General features: G+C 48.3%; 1 protein-coding gene across 8 annotated transcripts in view; it reads right to left on the bottom strand.

Annotated features, from left to right (window-relative positions):
* Positions 1–16,954, bottom strand: part of KIF23 (kinesin family member 23) — a 31,084-nt gene extending 14,130 nt beyond the window's left edge. For 2 of the 8 annotated variants that reach the window (XM_035131233.3, XM_035131236.3), the window contains exons 1-10: positions 16,703–16,954; positions 6,813–6,882; positions 5,537–5,665; positions 4,619–4,724; positions 3,735–3,871; positions 2,377–2,486; positions 2,090–2,263; positions 1,388–1,429; positions 954–1,066; positions 36–157 (exon numbers count right to left, since the gene is read on the bottom strand). In XM_035131233.3, coding sequence (XP_034987124.3) covers positions 36–157; positions 954–1,066; positions 1,388–1,429; positions 2,090–2,263; positions 2,377–2,486; positions 3,735–3,871; positions 4,619–4,724; positions 5,537–5,665; positions 6,813–6,882; positions 16,703–16,815 — 1,116 coding nt within the window. In that variant the 5' untranslated portion in view covers positions 16,816–16,954. The remainder of the gene's footprint in view (positions 1–35; positions 158–953; positions 1,067–1,387; positions 1,430–2,089; positions 2,264–2,376; positions 2,487–3,734; positions 3,872–4,618; positions 4,725–5,536; positions 5,666–6,812; positions 6,883–16,702) is intronic. The other 6 variants (XM_060282569.2, XM_060282572.2, XM_035131235.3 and 3 more) reach the window with 3 other exon arrangements.
* Positions 16,955–18,209: the final 1,255 nt, after the last annotated feature.

The following is an 18,209-nucleotide window of genomic DNA, read 5'->3' as shown; positions in this document are numbered from 1 at the left end:
GAAGCTGTGCTCTCCTTTGCCCCTCTCGATTTTACCTGTAGAACATTATCCCCACTGGCATCAAGTGGCGCCTGGGCCAGTTTTATCAGGAACACACTGTGGGAACGGCTGGATTCACGATTGAGCTGAGTGTTTGCAATACGCCTCTTCTTTTGGCCTGTTTGATAGAAAGCAGGAAAAAGTCCTTTAATCTAGCAGAGACTGAACACATAGCAATCAATAGCATTCCAGGTGTTGCTGCATCGTGGTGTGTACACAGTTCTGGGAGCCATAGCTCAAGGTGGTCCAAGCTAGAAAAACATACAGGAAGAGGAAGCCAAAGGGGGCAAGACTTGGAGCACCCTTTTTCCCCCAGGAGAAAAAGTCAATACTGTATATTTGGGGAGGGATGTTTTGTTTGTGTGAGTGACAGCTTAAGGAGGACATGGGGGATTTATCAAGTTGCAAATGACATGGAAACGATTTTCGCCCTCTCCTGTATCTGGAAGTTGGGGTAAATCAATGAATTTCCATGGCAGTCAATACAGAACAGAAAAAAGGAAGTGCTAGACACAATGTGAGACTTATGGAATATGCATGAACACAAAAACAGGGCAATTAGCTCAAGTGGTTTTTAAAAGGTGTGAGACAAATTCATGGGATAATGCAATCAATGGCAATTAGTTATGCCAACTGTGCTTTCACAAGGACTGGGTATTGTCCCCCACCCTCTGCAACCGATTTTTTTTTTTGGGGGGGGGGGCTTGTCCTGTTGCATTTGTGCCCTGCTGCTTGGGCTTCCTATAGGCACCTGCCTGGCTGCTGTTAGAAGACAAAGAACTGGACATTATGAACCCTCTGTCCTATCAGGGCTCTAACAGACAGGAACAGGAAGCTCTGTGCCAGATGTTTTCCTCTGTGGCAGTCCTCTGCCACAAGGGCAGCTCTTTGGAGGAGCCCAGGGAGTTTCCTACCTCTCCAGAAGACTTCAAAAGCTTCCTCTGTGGATTTGACTTCCACCTCCGTGCATCCTGCAACATACATGTTGTGGTTCTGATCCTCGCGGAGAATTTTGGACTGGGGAAGTCTGTAAGAGTGAGGGTGTCAATGAGAGTCGACCAGCACCAACATACTTACTGCTAGCAAGGGGAAGTCAAAAACTAACCACGCCAAGGTCAGCTACAGCACAAGCTGCCATGCAGGATTAGCTTATTCAGGCAAGAAGGGAAAGAGAGGGAAGGTCAGGGCATTCAGACTTCATATAGGGAGGGAAACACTCAGGTACATGTCAGCTATCAACAACAAGCTGTAGGGAAGAAAAGCCAATGGGAGACATCACACCAGTTTCACTAAGTGCAAAACAGCCAACTGCACATTATCAAGAGGAAAATATAACCTGTGCACATACATAAAGTCAGTACTTCGCACTGGAGTGCCACAGCTGCTCCACCTAGCAAAGAAATTACAAGTGTTACAAGCCCACACCGCCTTTCTCCCACTACACAATCCTTTTCAGAGCATTTTTCCAAGATACGTTGTAACAACATTTCCGCTTTTGGAACGTATGTCTGTGACTTTTAGGTGAAGTTGTGGCAGAATTTGTATGTTTTTGGAACATTCTTAAAAGTCTGTTTTGGGGCTACTTCCTATGTAGGCAAGCCAGCAAACACTAGAGTTTGGAAGACATTTTGTTTGTGGGCAATTCAAACCTCAGAAAAAAGGAGTGTGTTCAGTGATGTTTCCGCATAACCCTGGACCAAAGATGTTGAATAAAAGTTGACGAAGAGAATAGTGCCTACGCCAAGGCTAGGTCTGACCCATCTTGATACTAAAGCTGACTTCTGCAATGCATCTGTAAGCATGACACTGCTTCACAGTAATGTTCACGATTACAGAAACATTTCCTCGATACCACCTCAGCCCAATGTCCTGGAAACAGACACAATCCATTTGTTCCCCAAGGCATAAACCACCAGATCTGGAATCTATTTCCCACTTTACTTTTTGGAATCTGAAACACCAGACCACAATTCTGCCACTTACATTCCACGTAGCTATAATCTGGTTAGCTGTCAGATTCAGAGAGACAGGTTGAAGGAAGTTTACTCACTTTGGTTTGACGGGGTCATAGGGGCCTTCATCCAAAAGGTCATAGATGTAGTTGTTATAGATCTCAATGTAGGAGACAAACACACTGTAAACATTGTCTTCATCAACTTCTTCCACTTTGCAGTTGTTTTGGACATTGATCATATCAGCTATTTCAGGGTCAATTTGCCGCCTGCTTTTAAAATAAAAAAAATAGCACAGCCAATTGAAATTTTGATTTATTCCAACAACGGATCTATGGCAGTCCATGATGGGATGAGGGTGTCCCAGCCGCCCATTGCTACTTACTTGCTAGATGGAGTTTTTGGAGGCTGAAAAGCTTCTCGTTTCTGACGTTCAAGTAAAGCATCGACATCACACTGCACCTCAACCCCATTCTTATCATCCAGCTTGAACACCTGAGGTAAAAGGTTTTCAGAAATAAGGCAAGTCTTTCCAAGAGGAAAGCAGCGACTTTATTTTACTAATAGTGTCACAATTAGGCTATTGGCCAGTGGTCTCTGCTATCTCAGACCAGACCTTCTCAACCTGAGAAGCAGGAAGGACAGCCAACACCACCTGAAGATTTCTACTCAAACTCACATCCTTCAAAATTCACATGCCTGGACCTTAAGATCAGCTGGGGTGGGGAAGGGCAATGCTGATTCAGTCTCTGAAGGACGCCAGGGGGCTATGACCCACCACAGTGGTGGCCCTGCCCCACCCCTTTGGAACACTTCTGTCATACTTTGTCATTCTGTTGGGTCTGCACAGAGGCAGGTATGTGAGATATTGGTAGTTTTATATTTAAATTATGGGTTAAAAGTGGGAAGAGTTGGGAATGGGAAGAGTTGATCTTACTGTATTTTATTTAAATTCTTGTTACAAATCCCAAGCTCATTGATTTGATGTTTATCTGTTACATTTAGGTCCCACTTTTCCTTCAAAGAGCTCAAGGCAGCATACATTGACTCCTCCCTATCCTATGTTACCCTCACAAAAACTTTGTGAGGAAGGTTAGGGTAAGAGATAGCAACTGCCCAGGGTTCCCCAGTGAGCTTCAAGTAGCTGAGGTATTTGAGCCGTGGCTTACCCTGTGCTGGCTCTCATCTTCACATTTATGATGAAGGGCAAGATAGAAATTTAATAATCAAGCCAGTCCAACTAACAATGAAAGTTTCTAACATTCATGATGGGGAGCACTGATTCAGAACTCGTCAGAAAATATGTTGAGATCTACACATTGAACTTTTGCTGTTGATTGTTTCCCCTTCATCTCAGTTTGACCTTTACCAAAAGAAGCACAAACTCTATTAGCTACAGAGTAAGCAGTAAGAGACCCTTTGAACTCCACCCAAGTGGTTTGCAGGGGGCTACCCCAGAAGCGGCTTTGTCATGCTGGCCACATGACCTGGAAGCTGTACGCCAGCTCCCTTGGCCAATAACGCGAGATGAGTGCCGCAACTCCAGAGTCGGTCACGACTGGACCTCATGGTCAGGGGTCCCTTTACTTTTTTACCCTGCCTTTCAAGACTTCTTCTCTACCTACATTGTGTGTCTTTAAATGCAATGCATCCCAACGTGTTCATTCAATGATTTATAAGTTAAGCATTTGGCAATGGCAACAAAACGGTTTACACACCAAGACTTGGTAGGAAGAGACTTACGTATCGTTTGGCCTGCAGAGATCCTATGCTGTTGAAGATCGTGTCTAAGCAGCGAGGAAGCAGGCCACCATCACCAGGAGAACCAGTCATGGTGTAAGTTTTCCCACTCCCAGTGACACCATATGTAAAAAGGAGGCCTAGGAGTCAAAGAGAACATATTTTATAGGCAAATGTCTACCTCATCCTTCTGTTTCACACAAAAAACACTATGGCTTACCACGAATCAAACTGTACCAAAAGTACATACTATCCAAACAATACAACAGAGGCAGGCAGAACAGAGAAACACAAACTTTAAAAAGCTTTCTCTGCCCAGCAGGGTCAAAACAGATGACAATTTCAAATAAAGATTTCCTCAGTCTAGGTGCAGCTATGGAGAAAGCCTTTTAAACTTCACCGACCTCCACAAAATGAAGTATTTTATTCAATTAGGATTGGATGATCTATTAAAGTTGTACTTGGGCTGAAGATACTCCAAACCACATATGCTTTTAATCAGAAGAGAAGAGTTTGGATTTGATATCCCGCTTTATCACTACCTAAATGAGTCTCAAAGCGGCTAACAATCTCCTTTCCCCTCCTCCCCCACAACAAACACTCTGAGATGAGTGAGGCTGAGAGACTTCAGAGAAGTGTGACTAGCCCAAGGTCACCCAGCAGCTGCACGTGGATGAGCGGAGAACCCAGTTCACCAGATTATAAGTCCACTGCTCTTAACCACTACACCATGCTGGCTCTCTAAATAAAGTACAAAATAAAGTAGGTCCTAATCAATATTTGGGCAGTTATAGCAGAACCTGCAGGAGAAAATGAAGCAAGTTTAGAAAAAGAAAGATCAGTGGTTAGATATCAGCTAGAGCATGAAATGTTTTATCCTGTCGTACCATTTTTCCCATGAATCAGATCATCCACTAGAGGTTTGGCAACAACTTCAAACACATGTTTCTGAGTCCCGCCGACATTAAAAACCTCTTTGAATGAATATTGAACCTGAAGAGGAAGAAAACAAGCTGTTAGGAAGCAACAAGCAAGCACTTTGCTGCTGTCTCTAGACCTCAAATTATGTCTTGCTTCTATTAATTTAGAAAAAAAGTATTGATTGCTTACTCAGAAAACTCTAAGCACAGTATGTAATAAAAGCATCACTAAAATGCAGATAAAATCAACAAAACTCTTTGAAAAGCAAGCAAACCTAAAATAACCTTCAATAACACAGAGATAAAAGCAGTAAAATGTTTAAAAATAAATACACATAATTTATATCTAGATAGGCTTGCTGAACTAAAAAAAGGTTTTCAGTAGACATCTAAAAATAGATACTAGGGGCTCCTGCCTAATGTCTGATAGAGGATATCTGACCTTGCTTCAGCATATTAATTCCACATTTTACTCTTAATTTCCCCCAAGATCTTATTAGCTCCCCATCTCAAGCAGTAGTGGAGCAGTCAAGGGAAGCAGTAAGCCTCTGGCTACAGCTGCTGGGGAAAAGTGGTAGACTACTATTGTTCTCAGGCATGGTTTGTGGGCTTCCCAGGGGCATGTGGTTGTACACTGTGGGCTACTGGACTAGGACATCCTTTGGTCTGGTCCAGAAGAGCTCTTTGTTATATCCCATGAAAGGGGCCCTTGTCCTCTCATTACAAATTTTGCCTCTTACAAAGCTTTAATTTGTCCTCCTCTGTAATAACATACAGGAAGAAAGTTCCCTGCGAACGTTAAAGGATAAAGCAGATCCAAACCTAAACTCAACAGAACCTCAGTTTTCAGCTTCTGGTTGCTGGCCACTTTCCAGCAGGCTTTACCTCCTTATACTCCCCATTGCGGAAATTTCGGTATCCATCTGGTGGGTGAACCTGGACTGTCGTGGTATTGATCACTTTTACGCAGCATTCTTGGTCTGGGACACTGAGTGGGCGCAGCCGGCAGTACACCTGAAGAAAAAGTGCTTAGAAATGTCAGCTTGCAGATTCCAAGTCTTAATAAGCCTAGCAGGTGAGATACATGAAACATCCACCACTAGCCCCCATTTTAGGAGGAAAAGAGCCCACCACTAGGTAACCAAAACAGAAGCACCAACACAGAAGGCTGAAGGTATCAGCAGGCTGGCAGTGGGGGGGGGCAGGGGACACCCAAGGTTTGCAGAAATATAAAAGGTGTTTCTGAAAGAACCCTAAAGAGGACCACACAAAAATAGCTTCCAACAGCTTGAAGGACATGTAATGTTGACTGACAGACATCGAACTGACAACCAAATACGAGAAATCAGAAAATGCTGGAAAGAGAAGAGGCAACAGCAAAACCGACTTCCTTGGATCTATCATTAAAATAACTTCTTTCAGTGACCCAATAAATTTGCCCTCAGGGCTGGAAGTGAGGACTTCCCACAGAGACAGACAGAAATCCAAGATTTTTAATGTAGCTGGGAATCAGTCTCTACCACAGGCAAAAAACCTAAAACATATTTCCACTTATTGCTCTCACAAAGGACTGTGTGACAAAACTAGCGAGCATCTTGTAGCATCAGAAAGATCAGCCAAGTTAAAGGTCAGCTGTCATCACAGGCCATTATTCTTTTAGCAAATGTTTATATACCTAAACCAGTCTAACCATTGATGTATTTATGTGAAAGGATCCAAGGTGGGATCTCCCTGACCTAGGAGAACAAAGTTCAAATTCCCACCTGATCAGGAAATGCAATGGGTGACCTTAGGCCAGTCACTGCCTCTCAGCCTACCCTACCCCATATGGTAGACGTGCAGACAATATGGAGAGTGGGAGAACCAAGAATGCCACCTTGAGTATCTTGGAGAAAATGTGGGATAGAAATAAAAGTAAATAAAAGTAGCAAAGCTGTGAAGGGAACCTCTGACTGAGACCCCAATTAATTTTCATAGAAGATAAGGAGTGGGAGGAAGAGAGAATATTCATGGGAAACATGAAGTTGTGCCCTTATTTGCTTACAGACTCTGCCTATGCTTGTCTGCTGTCAGAGCATCTCACCTATTCATCTAGAAAAATACACATCATATGAGGTTTGCCTTTACATCCCATGCCCATCCCCCTACATCAGCCACTTACCCCAACAGGGTCCTTCAAATTGTTGCTGGATCCATTTTTCTGCCCAGGCTTCCTTGGAGTTTTGGTTTTCCTGGAAACAAAACAAAACAAAAAAGAAAGACAGAACAGAACAGTAAGGAAAAATCATGAGGCAAGTCAACCAAGAACCAAGGCACACAGGGGAAAAATAACCTGACTGCTCTGGGATCAGTGTGACAACAATGCAGGAGCGCGATTCAAGTCACCATGTCATCCCCAAGCCATGTGAAATAGTTTTCATTGATAAGAACAGCTAAGGCAGAAAGGCACTGCACTACTAATGCTACTTAAACAAAATACCACATGCAGAGCATTTCAGTTTAGAAGATATGCAATCCCACATACCCCTGCTTCTCCAATATTGTTGCTTTCAGCTAATAGCAATCTAGAATGGACTTCAGGCCAGTCTTAAATGCTCTGCTAGAGTTGAAGTCCATGTTAAAGCTTTGTTCCTCCCCAGCTCCCAGTTTTGTTGCACAGAGGAAAGAAGTCAGACTCTGGAATGTTTCTGCCTTCATATGACACAGATTATGCCTGGAGAGAAGCATCATTTATTTTAAACTAGCATTTCATGGCAGGAACCTGTTGCTTTTAATTATTGTATGATCCTAGTATCACAGTGCTTATCTATCTATCTATCTATCTATCTATCTATCTATCTATCTATCTATCTATCTATCAATGTAGAAGTTTGTTAGGCCGCAACGTTCTCCGAAACAGCTTGCCCGATTGCGTTCAAATTTGGCCACAGCCAAATTTGTTTCCATGCGCTTCTCCGAAACCGCTTGCCCGATCATGTTCAAATTTGGCCACAGCCAAATTTGTTTCTGTCAGAGGGCCTGATATGGCTACTCTAGAGTAACGACTCCAGCATGGTCTTTTAAGGCTTTTATTAGGTAAAGGTAAAGGGACCCCTGACCATTTGGTCCAGTCGTGACCGACTCTGGGGTTGCGCGCTCATCTCGCATTATTGGCCGAGGGAGCCGGCGTACAGCTTCCGGGTCATGTGGCCAGCATGACAAAGCCGCTTCTGGCGAACCAGAGCAGCGCACGGAAACGCCGTTTACCTTCCCGCTGTAGCGGTTCCTATTTATCTACTTGCATTTTGACATGCTTATTAAGTGCTGATTATTTACAGTGTTCAGAGCAGTAAAAATGCATCCTTAAGGTGAGGTGTCAGAACCTCCGAATGGCGATTGGCGCGTTTTCTTCCAGCACCAAAGCTTTGGCAGACCCAACCTCTTCCCCCTACGTTTGCGTCGCAATTCGGGAGTTGGGGGGATTGGCCTCCCCCCCGTGCGTCCAACTTCCTGTCCCACCTGAGGCATGGGCTCCACAACCCTGCCTGAGCCTCGGACACCACTTCCTGACTCTCCGCTGGAGGCAGAGCTCTCCTTACTCTCTCCAGCGCTTGGGGATGGGCTGGAACTTAAGATGGGAGGGACTTCCCTGTATCCCTTGTCCCTCACATCCACCCCCTCCCAGGCTCCTCCCCCCCCTCCCTAGGGGCTCTCTGCTTGCTGGGGACGAGTGAAACCCCAAGAAGTCTGTGGCATCCGAGCCTGTGGGTGTAAAAATTTCCCCCCAATGCGGCGATCTTTCCCCCTCCCCCTGAGAAGACGGGAATCCCAAGAAGTCAGTGGCGTCAGAGCTGGTGGGAGTAAAAATGTTCTGCCAGTCCTCTCCTGCCTCTGACGTCGTCGACCTCGGTGAAACCCACACCTCTTCTTCCGTATCCTCAAATTCCGCTTCCCATCTCCATGGAGAGCTGCTGCCTGCGATCCCTTCCTCCCGCCCCTCCCCCTCTTCCTCCCTTTCCATGTGCCAGGGCTTGGGCCTGCGGGGGAACAGGGCGTGGAACTCTTCTACTAAAAATTCCTCAGGTACTTCCGTGGCTGGTATCCACTCATTGTGGGACGGCGGAGTGTCCTCCCATGCTATCAGGTACTCCAGCCCTCTCACCCCTCTCCTTGAGTCTAAAATCTCAGTTGCCTCATTGAGCTGACGGGCGTTTCCCGTCTCCCCCCCTCCCTCTGGAGGCTGATCGCTGTCCCTGAACCTAGTACTTTCTCTGTACAGCGACAGCAGCGATCTATGAAACACTGGGTGCACTCTCATGTCCTCAGGCAGTGCTAGCCTGAAGGCTACCGGGTTGACCTGTTGCGTGACCGTGAAGGGGCCCAGCCTCCTGGGTGCTAACTTCTTGCATCGCCCCCTGGTGGGAAGACCTTCCGAGGATAACCAAACCTTGTCCCCCACCCTGATGACCTCTCCCGGTCGCCTGTGGCGATCTGCCCCCTTCTTGTACGCTTCCTTGGCCCTCTCCAAGTGTTCTCTGAGCTGCTGGTGCACCGTCTCCAGGTCCTCTGCCCAATCCTCTGCCTGTGGGCCCTCTTCCTCCTCCTCCCCCTCCATCTCCGGGAAAGATCTGAGGTCGCGCCCGTAGTTGGCCTTAAAGGGCGACACCCCTGTGGAGACGTGCACCGCATTGTTGTAGGCAAATTCTGCCAGTGGCAGGCGATCCACCCAGTCCGTTTGCCTCTGGCTGACGTAACATCTCAGGTACTGCTGCAGAATGGCGTTGACCCGCTCCGCCTGTCCTTTGGTCTGCGGGTGCCGAGCCGTAGACAAACTGACCTCCACCTGCAGGAGGTTCATTAGCCGCCTCCAGAACCTGGAAACAAATTGGCGGCCACGATCCGAAATAACTCTTAAAGGCAATCCATGCAGTCTGAATACGTGGTCAACAAACAGTTTGGCCGTCTCTTCTGCCGAGACCGCCCTGGCACACGGTATAAAGTGGCACATTTTGGACATGAGGTCCACCACCACCAACACTGCGGTCTTGCCCCTGGACGACGGCAGGTCTGTGATGAAGTCCATGGACACTACTTCCCACGGCCTGTGCGGTGTGGCTAAGGGCTCCAGCAAACCTGCTGGTGGCGCTCTGACCACCTTTGCTCGCTGGCAGGTGTCACAGCCCCTTACATAATCCCTCACATCCTCCCGCACCCCTGGCCACCAGAAGTGTCTCATAACTAGGTGAGTGGTTTTGTCCCTTCCGAAATGACCCGCCGTTGGGTTGTCGTGCATCTGCTTGAGGACCTTACCTCTCAGCTGTTTGGTGGGCAGGTACAGGGCTCCCCTGTAAAAAAGCAAACCCCTCCTTTCCTCAAAGTCTTTAGCCTGCTCCCTCCCCCCTCGCAGCTCTCTGAAGATGCGGGAGGCAAACTCATCTGCTGCCGTCAGTGCGGTGAGTTCTGCCTCGCTCACCACTGCTGCTCCGCAGGACCATGCTGATGGGGGGAAAATGTGCCTGGGCGCTGGTGGCAACTCCTGCTCCATGTACTCTGGTTTGCGGGAGAGGGCATCCGCCCTGACATTCTGCTCCCCCGGGATGTAGTGGATGGAGAAGTTGAAGTTCGAGAAGAACTCTGCCCACCGTATCTGTCGCTGGTTGAGCACCCTGGCCGTTCTCCAGAACTCCAGGTTCTTGTGGTCTGTGCACACCTGGATGGGGTGCTTGGCGCCCACCAGGAAGTGTCGCCAGTGCTGGAAAGCAGCGTGGATCGCAAGAAGTTCCCTATCAAACACCGTGTAGTTGCGTTCAGGCTGTGTCAGCTTCCTGGAGAAGAAGGCACAAGGTCTCCACTCTCTGTTGGCGTCCAGTTGCAACAGGATCGCTCCCAAAGCCTGGTCCGAAGCATCGGTCTCAATGCGTAGGGGCGCATCCTGCACTACGTGGAACAGGTTCTGGTCGGACGCGAACACCCTTTTGAGGCTTTCGAACGCTGCTTGCGCCTCTGGCGTCCACCTGAACTTCTGCTTGCCTCTCAGGCAGTCCGTGATGGGAGCCGTAACCCGCGAGAAGTTCTTGATGAATTTCCTGTAGAAGTTGGCGAATCCTAGGAGGCGTTGGGCATCTTTGCGCGTCCTGGGGCTGTGCCAGTCCAGGATGGCCTGCACCTTGTCCTTGTCCATCGCCAGCCCCTTGTCTGACAGCTTGTAGCCCAGGAAGTCCACTTCCCTGGTGTGGAACTTGCACTTCTCCAGCTTCACATACAGGTGGTTCTCCTTCAGGCGTTGCAACACCTCCCTGACATCCTTCACATGTTGCACTGGGTCAGCGGAATAGATAAGGATGTCATCCAGGAAGACCAGGCAGTTCTTGAAGAGAAGGGACCCCAGGACGTGGTGCATGAAGGCCTGGAAGCATGCTGAGCCCCCTTGCAACCCGAAGGGCATCACCAGATATTCAAAAGAGCCCAGAGGCGTGAACATCGTGGTTTTCCACTCATCGCCTTCCCGGATCCTGATCAAGTTGTACGCCCCCCTCAGGTCTAGCTTGGTGAAAATCTTGCCCCTGCGTGCCGCTGTCAGGAGATCGTCCACTCTGGGCATGGGGAAAGCCACTGGCTCTGTCACTGAGTTGAGCCGTCTGAAATCCACCACAAGACGGCGCTGTTGCGTGTCTTTCTTGTCCACCCAGAAGACCGGGCTGCCTCCTGCTGCCTTGCTTTCTCTGATGAACCCCCGTTTGAGGTTCTTGTCTATGAACGCACGCAAATCCTCGAGTTCCTGATCTGACATGGCGTACAGCTTGGCTGGGGGTATCGTTGCCCCTGGTACCAGGTTGATCTGGCAGTCAAAAGACCTGTGTGGGGGTAGGTGGTCGGACTCCGCTTCGCTGAAGACCTCCTGCAGGTCCCAGTGCTGCTTGGGTATCGCCTCACCCCCTTTGACATGCATGGTGGCCACCGTGGCTATTGGAGGCCCCTCCCCTGGTTGGTGCTGCATGCAATGTTCCAGACAAAAGTCCGACCCAAACGTGATGCATCTCTGGTGCCAACTTATGGAGGGGTCGTGGCGCGCCAGCCAGCTCATTCCCAAAACGATGGGGGGGTCTGAGATGGTTGTGACGTTGAAAGCCAGTGTCTCTGAGTGCCTTCCCACCGTCATTCTCATGGGGGGGGTTTGATGAGTGATGGCCCCTCCCAGCAACTCTCTGCCGTCAATGGTGGCTACGTGCAGGGGAAAATCCAGCTGCAGAAGCTGGATCTGGTGCTCTTCTGCAAAGTTTCTCGAGAAGTTGGCTGAGGCACCACTGTCAATTAAGGCGAGGACAGTCAGGGGATAGCCATTTGGGAGCGTTAGCGTGACTTCTAGAACCACTCCTGCTCTGGGAGGGGTGGGCTGGCTCTGCTCCTCTCTGTGCGGGTGGGCGGGCTGGGGCTGTTGTCTGCTGACTGTGCCTGGCTGCTGCCCCTTGTCTCCTGCAGCCAGGCTGTCTCGTTTCCCTGCTGTGGTGCTGCTTCAGTGGGGGAAGGTACAACCGTTCCCGCCTTTCCTTGCCACTCTCTGCGATGAGGGCAGTCTCTGACGCGATGCCGGGGGGAGTTGCAGAGAAAGCAATTCCCGCCCCTTCCCTCCTTGCGTCTTGGCGCCGCCGGGGTTTGAAAAGCCCGCGCGCTCTCTCCACCGATCTCCATCGGTTCTGGCTCTGGGCTTGGTCTGGGCGGGTCTGGGGGTGGTCCCTGGGGTGGGGTTTGGTGATGTGGTCTGTCCTGGGAGCGTGGGAACCAAGGTTTTGCTGCGCGCGTCACCTGTTTGTCATACCATCTGGATTCCTGTCTCACCCCCACCGCTAGCGCCGCTTTGCTTAACTCATCCATAGTCCGCGGTCTAGGACCTCTTGCCAGCTCATCCTTAACATCTGCATGCAAACCCAGGTAGAAGGCTGATTTCACTGGCTCACTTTGCAGATCCCACCCCAGTTTGTGCACCAGCATGGTGAATCTCGCCCAGTAGTCCCTCACTGTCGATTTTCCTTGTGTTAAGTTATGAAGCTCCTGTTTAGTGGCCTCCATTTCACTGTCACTAGCGTACATTATTTTTAAAGCTTCTAGAAATAATTTTGCGTTCTTCATGCAAGGATTTTTTTGCGCGATGAGCGGTCTTACCCATTCCCGGGCGGCCCCCGTCAAATGCTCTATGATAAAGGAGACTCTGTGCGCGTCATCTGGGAATTCTGCTGCATGCAATTCCAGCGCATAATTTATTTCTGTCTCGAATCCTAGGTACTCCCTAGGGTCGCCGCTAAACTTGGTGACTAGGCTCTGTCCCCTTCTCACTTGGACTAGCTGCGGCTGGGGCGCCCCCCCACCTCTAGCGGCTTTCTCCTCTTCCAACTTTTTCTGCAGGTCCAATACCATCACCCTTAGCTGTTTCTCAGTCTCCTCTTTTGTCCTCACCTGGTCCACCAGCTTGTTCAGCTCCTCCTGCGCCCCTCGCGCTTCCTCCTGAGCGGCATGCAATTGCTGCTGTGCCTGCGCTGTGAGGTTCCGTAGCTCCTGCTTCGCTGCTTCGGCCTCCAGCCTCCACTGCTCAGCCTCTTGAGCGCTCATCGCTGCACTCCAAAGTAGCCAAAAAAAGATTCGGAGGTTGCTGTCAGAGGGCCTGATATGGCTACTCTAGAGTAACGACTCCAGCATGGTCTTTTAAGGCTTTTATTAAGTGCTGATTATTTACAGTGTTCAGAGCAGTAAAAATGCATCCTTAAGGTGAGGTGCCAGAACCTCCGAATGGCGATTGGCGCGTTTTCTTCCAGCACCAAAGCTTTGGCAGACCCAACCTCTTCCCCCTACGTTTGCGTCGCAATTCGGGAGTTGGGGGGATTGGCCTCCCCCCCGTGCGTCCAACTTCCTGTCCCACCTGAGGCATGGGCTCCACAACCCTGCCTGAGCCTCGGACACCACTTCCTGACTCTCCGCTGGAGGCAGAGCTCTCCTTACTCTCTCCAGCGCTTGGGGATGGGCTGGAACTTAAGATGGGAGGGACTTCCCTGTATCCCTTGTCCCTCACAGTTTCCATGCGCTTAGATTGCCTACATCTCACATCTGTGGCAGGAAAACCAGGTCAAACCCACTGTTTTGGAACGCTGAACTCAGCGGGCTGGGATATAGAGGGCAGAAGAGGTTGCAACACAGCGTCCTCTAGCGGCAGCTACACTGGTACTACAGTGGTGCCTCGCTAGATGAAATTAATTCGTTCCACGGGTCAATTCGTGTAACGAATTTTTCGTCTAGCGAGTCCCAGTTTCCCATAGGAATGCATTGAAACTTAATCAATGTGTTCCTATAGGCTCTGGGGGACTGGCGGCGGCAAGCGACAGGGCTTCGGAGAAGGTCTCCGAAGCCCCGTCCGATGCCGGCTGTGTGTGAGGCGGCTGGGGGAGAAGCTCTCTTCTCCCGCCGCCGCCTCCCGCCTGCCTTCTCCGGTGTGGGGTGCAGCTTCGGAAGCCTCCGATACTGCACCCCATGCCGGCTTTGCGCTGCGAGAAGCGGCGGCGGAGGAAGCTTCTCCTGCCGCCGCTTCTCACGGCGCAAAGTCGGCATGGGGTGCAGTTTCGGAAGCCTCTGAAACTGCACCCCACACCAGAGAAGGCAGGCGGGAGAAGCTTCCTCTGCCGCCGCTTCTCGCAGCGCAAAGCCGGCATGGGGTGCAGTTTCGGAGCAAGACGAAGCGGTGGCCATAAAAAACCTCATCGTCTTGCGAGGCAACCTCCGATCGCAAAACCTATTCGTATAGCGGAAAATTCGTCTTACAGGGCATTCGTCTAGCGAGGCACCACTGTACAGCTAGAAAACCTTGGCCCTCTATCGGAGGCTACACTGGTACTGCAGCTACGGTACTAGGCGAATGGAGGCTCGCCTTTACAGACTAGTCCGAATGGAGGTGGAGACTCGCCCGGGTGTGGGTTGGGGGGAGGAGGGGACGGGATTGGGACAGGGTGGGGGGAATCACAGCGATGAGCCACAGCAACGCGTGGCCTGGCCAGTTAATAAATGATAAAAGTGCATAAAGTTGAAGGTCATTACTGTTGAGGCCAGCAAGGCTGAACCTGATGTAAAGTGCCAACTAAATCCAGTTGGACACAGCAGAGTATGCGCACATACACAGGAAGCTTCTTGGCTGCAAAGCGTTGACAAGTAGAATAGACGCAGGAACTCACTGCCACTAGAAACTGGACTATATACAGCTTTATTTATATACAGCAGTCTCCAGACTATATACAGACTTTGGATCTTTGCAAAAACAACAAACAGTACATAAACCAGCACTTTTCCTATTACTATCTCTCTCTATACAACCTTCTCCAACCACTATCAACCCATGAGTTTGTATTGACCTACTTTTTCTCGGCTGTAAGCCAACTCTTAAGTGTTCAATGTGAGTAGCTGCAGAATTGCATGTACAGTGGTACCTCTACTTACGAATAACTCTACTTACGAATGGAGCTCTGTCCGCCATCTTGGATGTGGTTTAGATAGGATTTTTTCTACTTACTGTACGAATTTTTAGATAGGGTTGCTTTGACTTATGAACTTTTTCTCCCAATGCATTCCTATGGGATTCGACTTACAATTTTTTTCGACTTACAAATGTGTGTTCGGAACGCATTAAATTCGTAAGTAGAGGTACCACTGTAGACACTAAAAACCCAACAAATACTGTACTGTATAAGAATCTAACCTTCTTTTCCTTTGCCATTTGTCACTGTGGAAAAAGCTAGTAACATTTTTTGTAACACAGTTTAGAGATATGCCCCTGATTTTGTTAAGTAGCACGCATAGAATATATAGTTGTTTGTTTAGAGCATTTGTACCCTGCTCTTCAGCCAAAAATGCTCCTACAGCAGCTTACATGGTCAACCGAAAACACAAGAGTCTCTGCCTATAAGCTTACAGTATTAAATACATGTCACAAAAGGAACTGAGGAACAAAGACAGGAGAGGAAATAAAACAAACTCAGGCACCAATTCTTATAAGTCTATTAGCAGCTCCTACTATGGCTAGCTAGAACAGAAACACTTCAGGGCCAGATACAGCCCAGCTTCCAATCTCTCCTGTTAAGACAGCCCGCTACCAAGCAATATAGCAATACAAATACAAGAGAGAGAATCTCTCATATATAATCTACCCTATTTATATAAACTGATATACAGGTTATAAAGAAGGTGGGAGAGATTATATGCATACGCATCTGAGAATTTTTTTCAGTGTTATTTCATTTATGAAGCACTTCTCACAAGGCATCCCAAAGCAATTTTCAATATAATTAAGCAGAACAGTTACATAGGTAATAGTGCTAAAATAACTGCATACGGTATATAAATCAATTCAAATCTAAAACAGATAGCAGCTGGGTATCTCTCTCTCTCTCTCTCTCTCTCTCTCTCTCTCTCTCTCTCTCTCACACACACACACACACACACACACACACGAGATTTTATATACACACAATTTTTAGCCTTTTAAATGTGTTCATTATTTTGTGTTTCAAATTGCTGCTAGCCATCATATCTGTAAATCTCACTGAGACAGTGCTTTAGAAGGCAATTAATTAATTACAATAATAATAGGCAAATATCTATATAATCTTATGTGTGTATATGTTAAAACATCTTAATTTAGACAAGTCTACCCAGATACATAAAACAGTGGTCTGTATTCTAATCTGTTTGTGGCTGCTTTTTAATTTTTTTCAACGTTTTAAATACAGTAGTTGTTTAACTGTTTATACCCATTTTTTGTTTTGTTCTTTTTGTAGATCGTTTCACAAAGTTTGCAATCAAGCAGCATATACATTTTATGACATAAATATAGATACAGAGAGAGAGAGAGAGAGAGAGAGAGAGAGAGAGATAATAAATGCAGATAAGTACAGTATCTCAGACATGAATCTGCACGATATAAGGGCGCTTTTGTTCGAGGAAAATAGGAAGGGAAAGAGCAAGTGAGGGAGAACTTTAAAGGGAGGGCTGGGGGACCCTCTAACTAGGCGCCACTCCACCCCGCCCCGGGTCACTCACGCGGCCGCCTTCATCTCGCCGAGGCAGCCCCGCTCGTCCTTCTTTTTCTCCCTCTCGCAGCCCTTTTGGCGAAGGTTCGTTTTGAACGTTCCCTCCCGCTTCCCAGCATCCATTGCGCGGCCCGCTGTTATTCAAATCCAACCAATCAGAATAGAGCTAGGGAGGGAAGGGGCGGGGACAGGATAGCAGCCCTTCGCCGCCTTCAGTCTTCACTCCTCTGCTCTCACCGCCTCCTTGCTTATTGGCCCGTTTCTTTGTGTGCGTCGTGGCGCGAGTTTTTTACCTCACAAAGCAGCGCGCGGGAAGGGAGGGAGACCAACCGCCCCGTCTCTATGGAAACGGGAAAGCCAAGCGAGCTCAGGCCTTAACGAAGCGGGCTAGGCCCCAGATGTGCAAATCTGGTTATGAACAGTAGGGACTGCTGCCACGATGAAGAAGTCAACTCCCTCCATCTTATATAAACAACATTTCTCCCAATGAAAATAGGGATGTCTCAATGATAACTTTACTTTTTAAAACCCACACATTCCTACTGGTTTGTCTCAGCCACTCTGGGCAGCTTCCAGCATATATAAAAGCATAAAACATACTTCCCTATACAGGATTGCCTTCAGATGGCTTGGGGATCAGATATATAGCTGTCAAGTTCTCCCTTTTTTAAAAAAAGGGAAATGCCCTTATGCTGAATAGGCTTCCTCGCAAGAAAAGGGAAAACTTGACAGCTATGATCAGATAAGGCCCTCCAACATTTCGCCAATGAAAATAGGGGCATCCTAAGGAAAAGCATGGGACGCAGGTGGCGCTGCGGGTTAAACCACAGAGCCTAGGGCTTGCCGAGCGGTTCGAATCCCTGTGACGGGGTGAGCTCCCGTTGTTCAGTCCCAGCTCCTGCCAACCTAGCAGTTCGAAAGCACATCAAAGCATTTCATCACTACAGATGTTAATGCAATGGGTCTGTAGTCATTCAGGCAGGTAATTGCCGTTTTCTTTGGAACTGGGACAATAGTAGCTGCTTTTAAGCATGATGGAACACAAGCCGTTTGCAGGGAGATGTTAAAAATCCTTATCAGGACCCCTGTTAACTTGATCAGCACCATTTTTGACCACTATCCTCAGCACCCCATCTGGGCCAGCCGCTTTACTGGGATTCACTGACTTCAATGCAACTTTCACTTGAAGATTATATAGAATGAGGGGCAGAGAGTTTGAAGGCTGGCAGGCAGGAGCTAAAGTGTTCAATTTTTTAACCTCATAGTGAGCAAAGAAGATGTTCAGCTTCTCTGCCAATGAATCATCAGTGTTAACCATGTTCCTCGTATTGCCCTTGTAGTTGGTTAGGTGCTGCAGTCCTCGCCACACTTGTTCCATGTTGTTATCAGCTAAATAATTTTCCACCTTAAGCTTAAATTCTGCCTGTGAGGTCATTGCCACAAATCCACCAGTCTCATACCTGACATCATATGTAACATCACATGTGACACGGGTATAGAAACAGCTGCACAGGGAC

This window comes from Zootoca vivipara, chromosome 13 (assembly GCF_965207765.1).
Source record: "Zootoca vivipara chromosome 13, rZooViv2.hap1.1, whole genome shotgun sequence".
In the NCBI taxonomy this organism is placed as follows: domain Eukaryota; kingdom Metazoa; phylum Chordata; class Lepidosauria; order Squamata; family Lacertidae; genus Zootoca; species Zootoca vivipara.
This window is presented reverse-complemented; position numbering and strand designations above follow the sequence as displayed.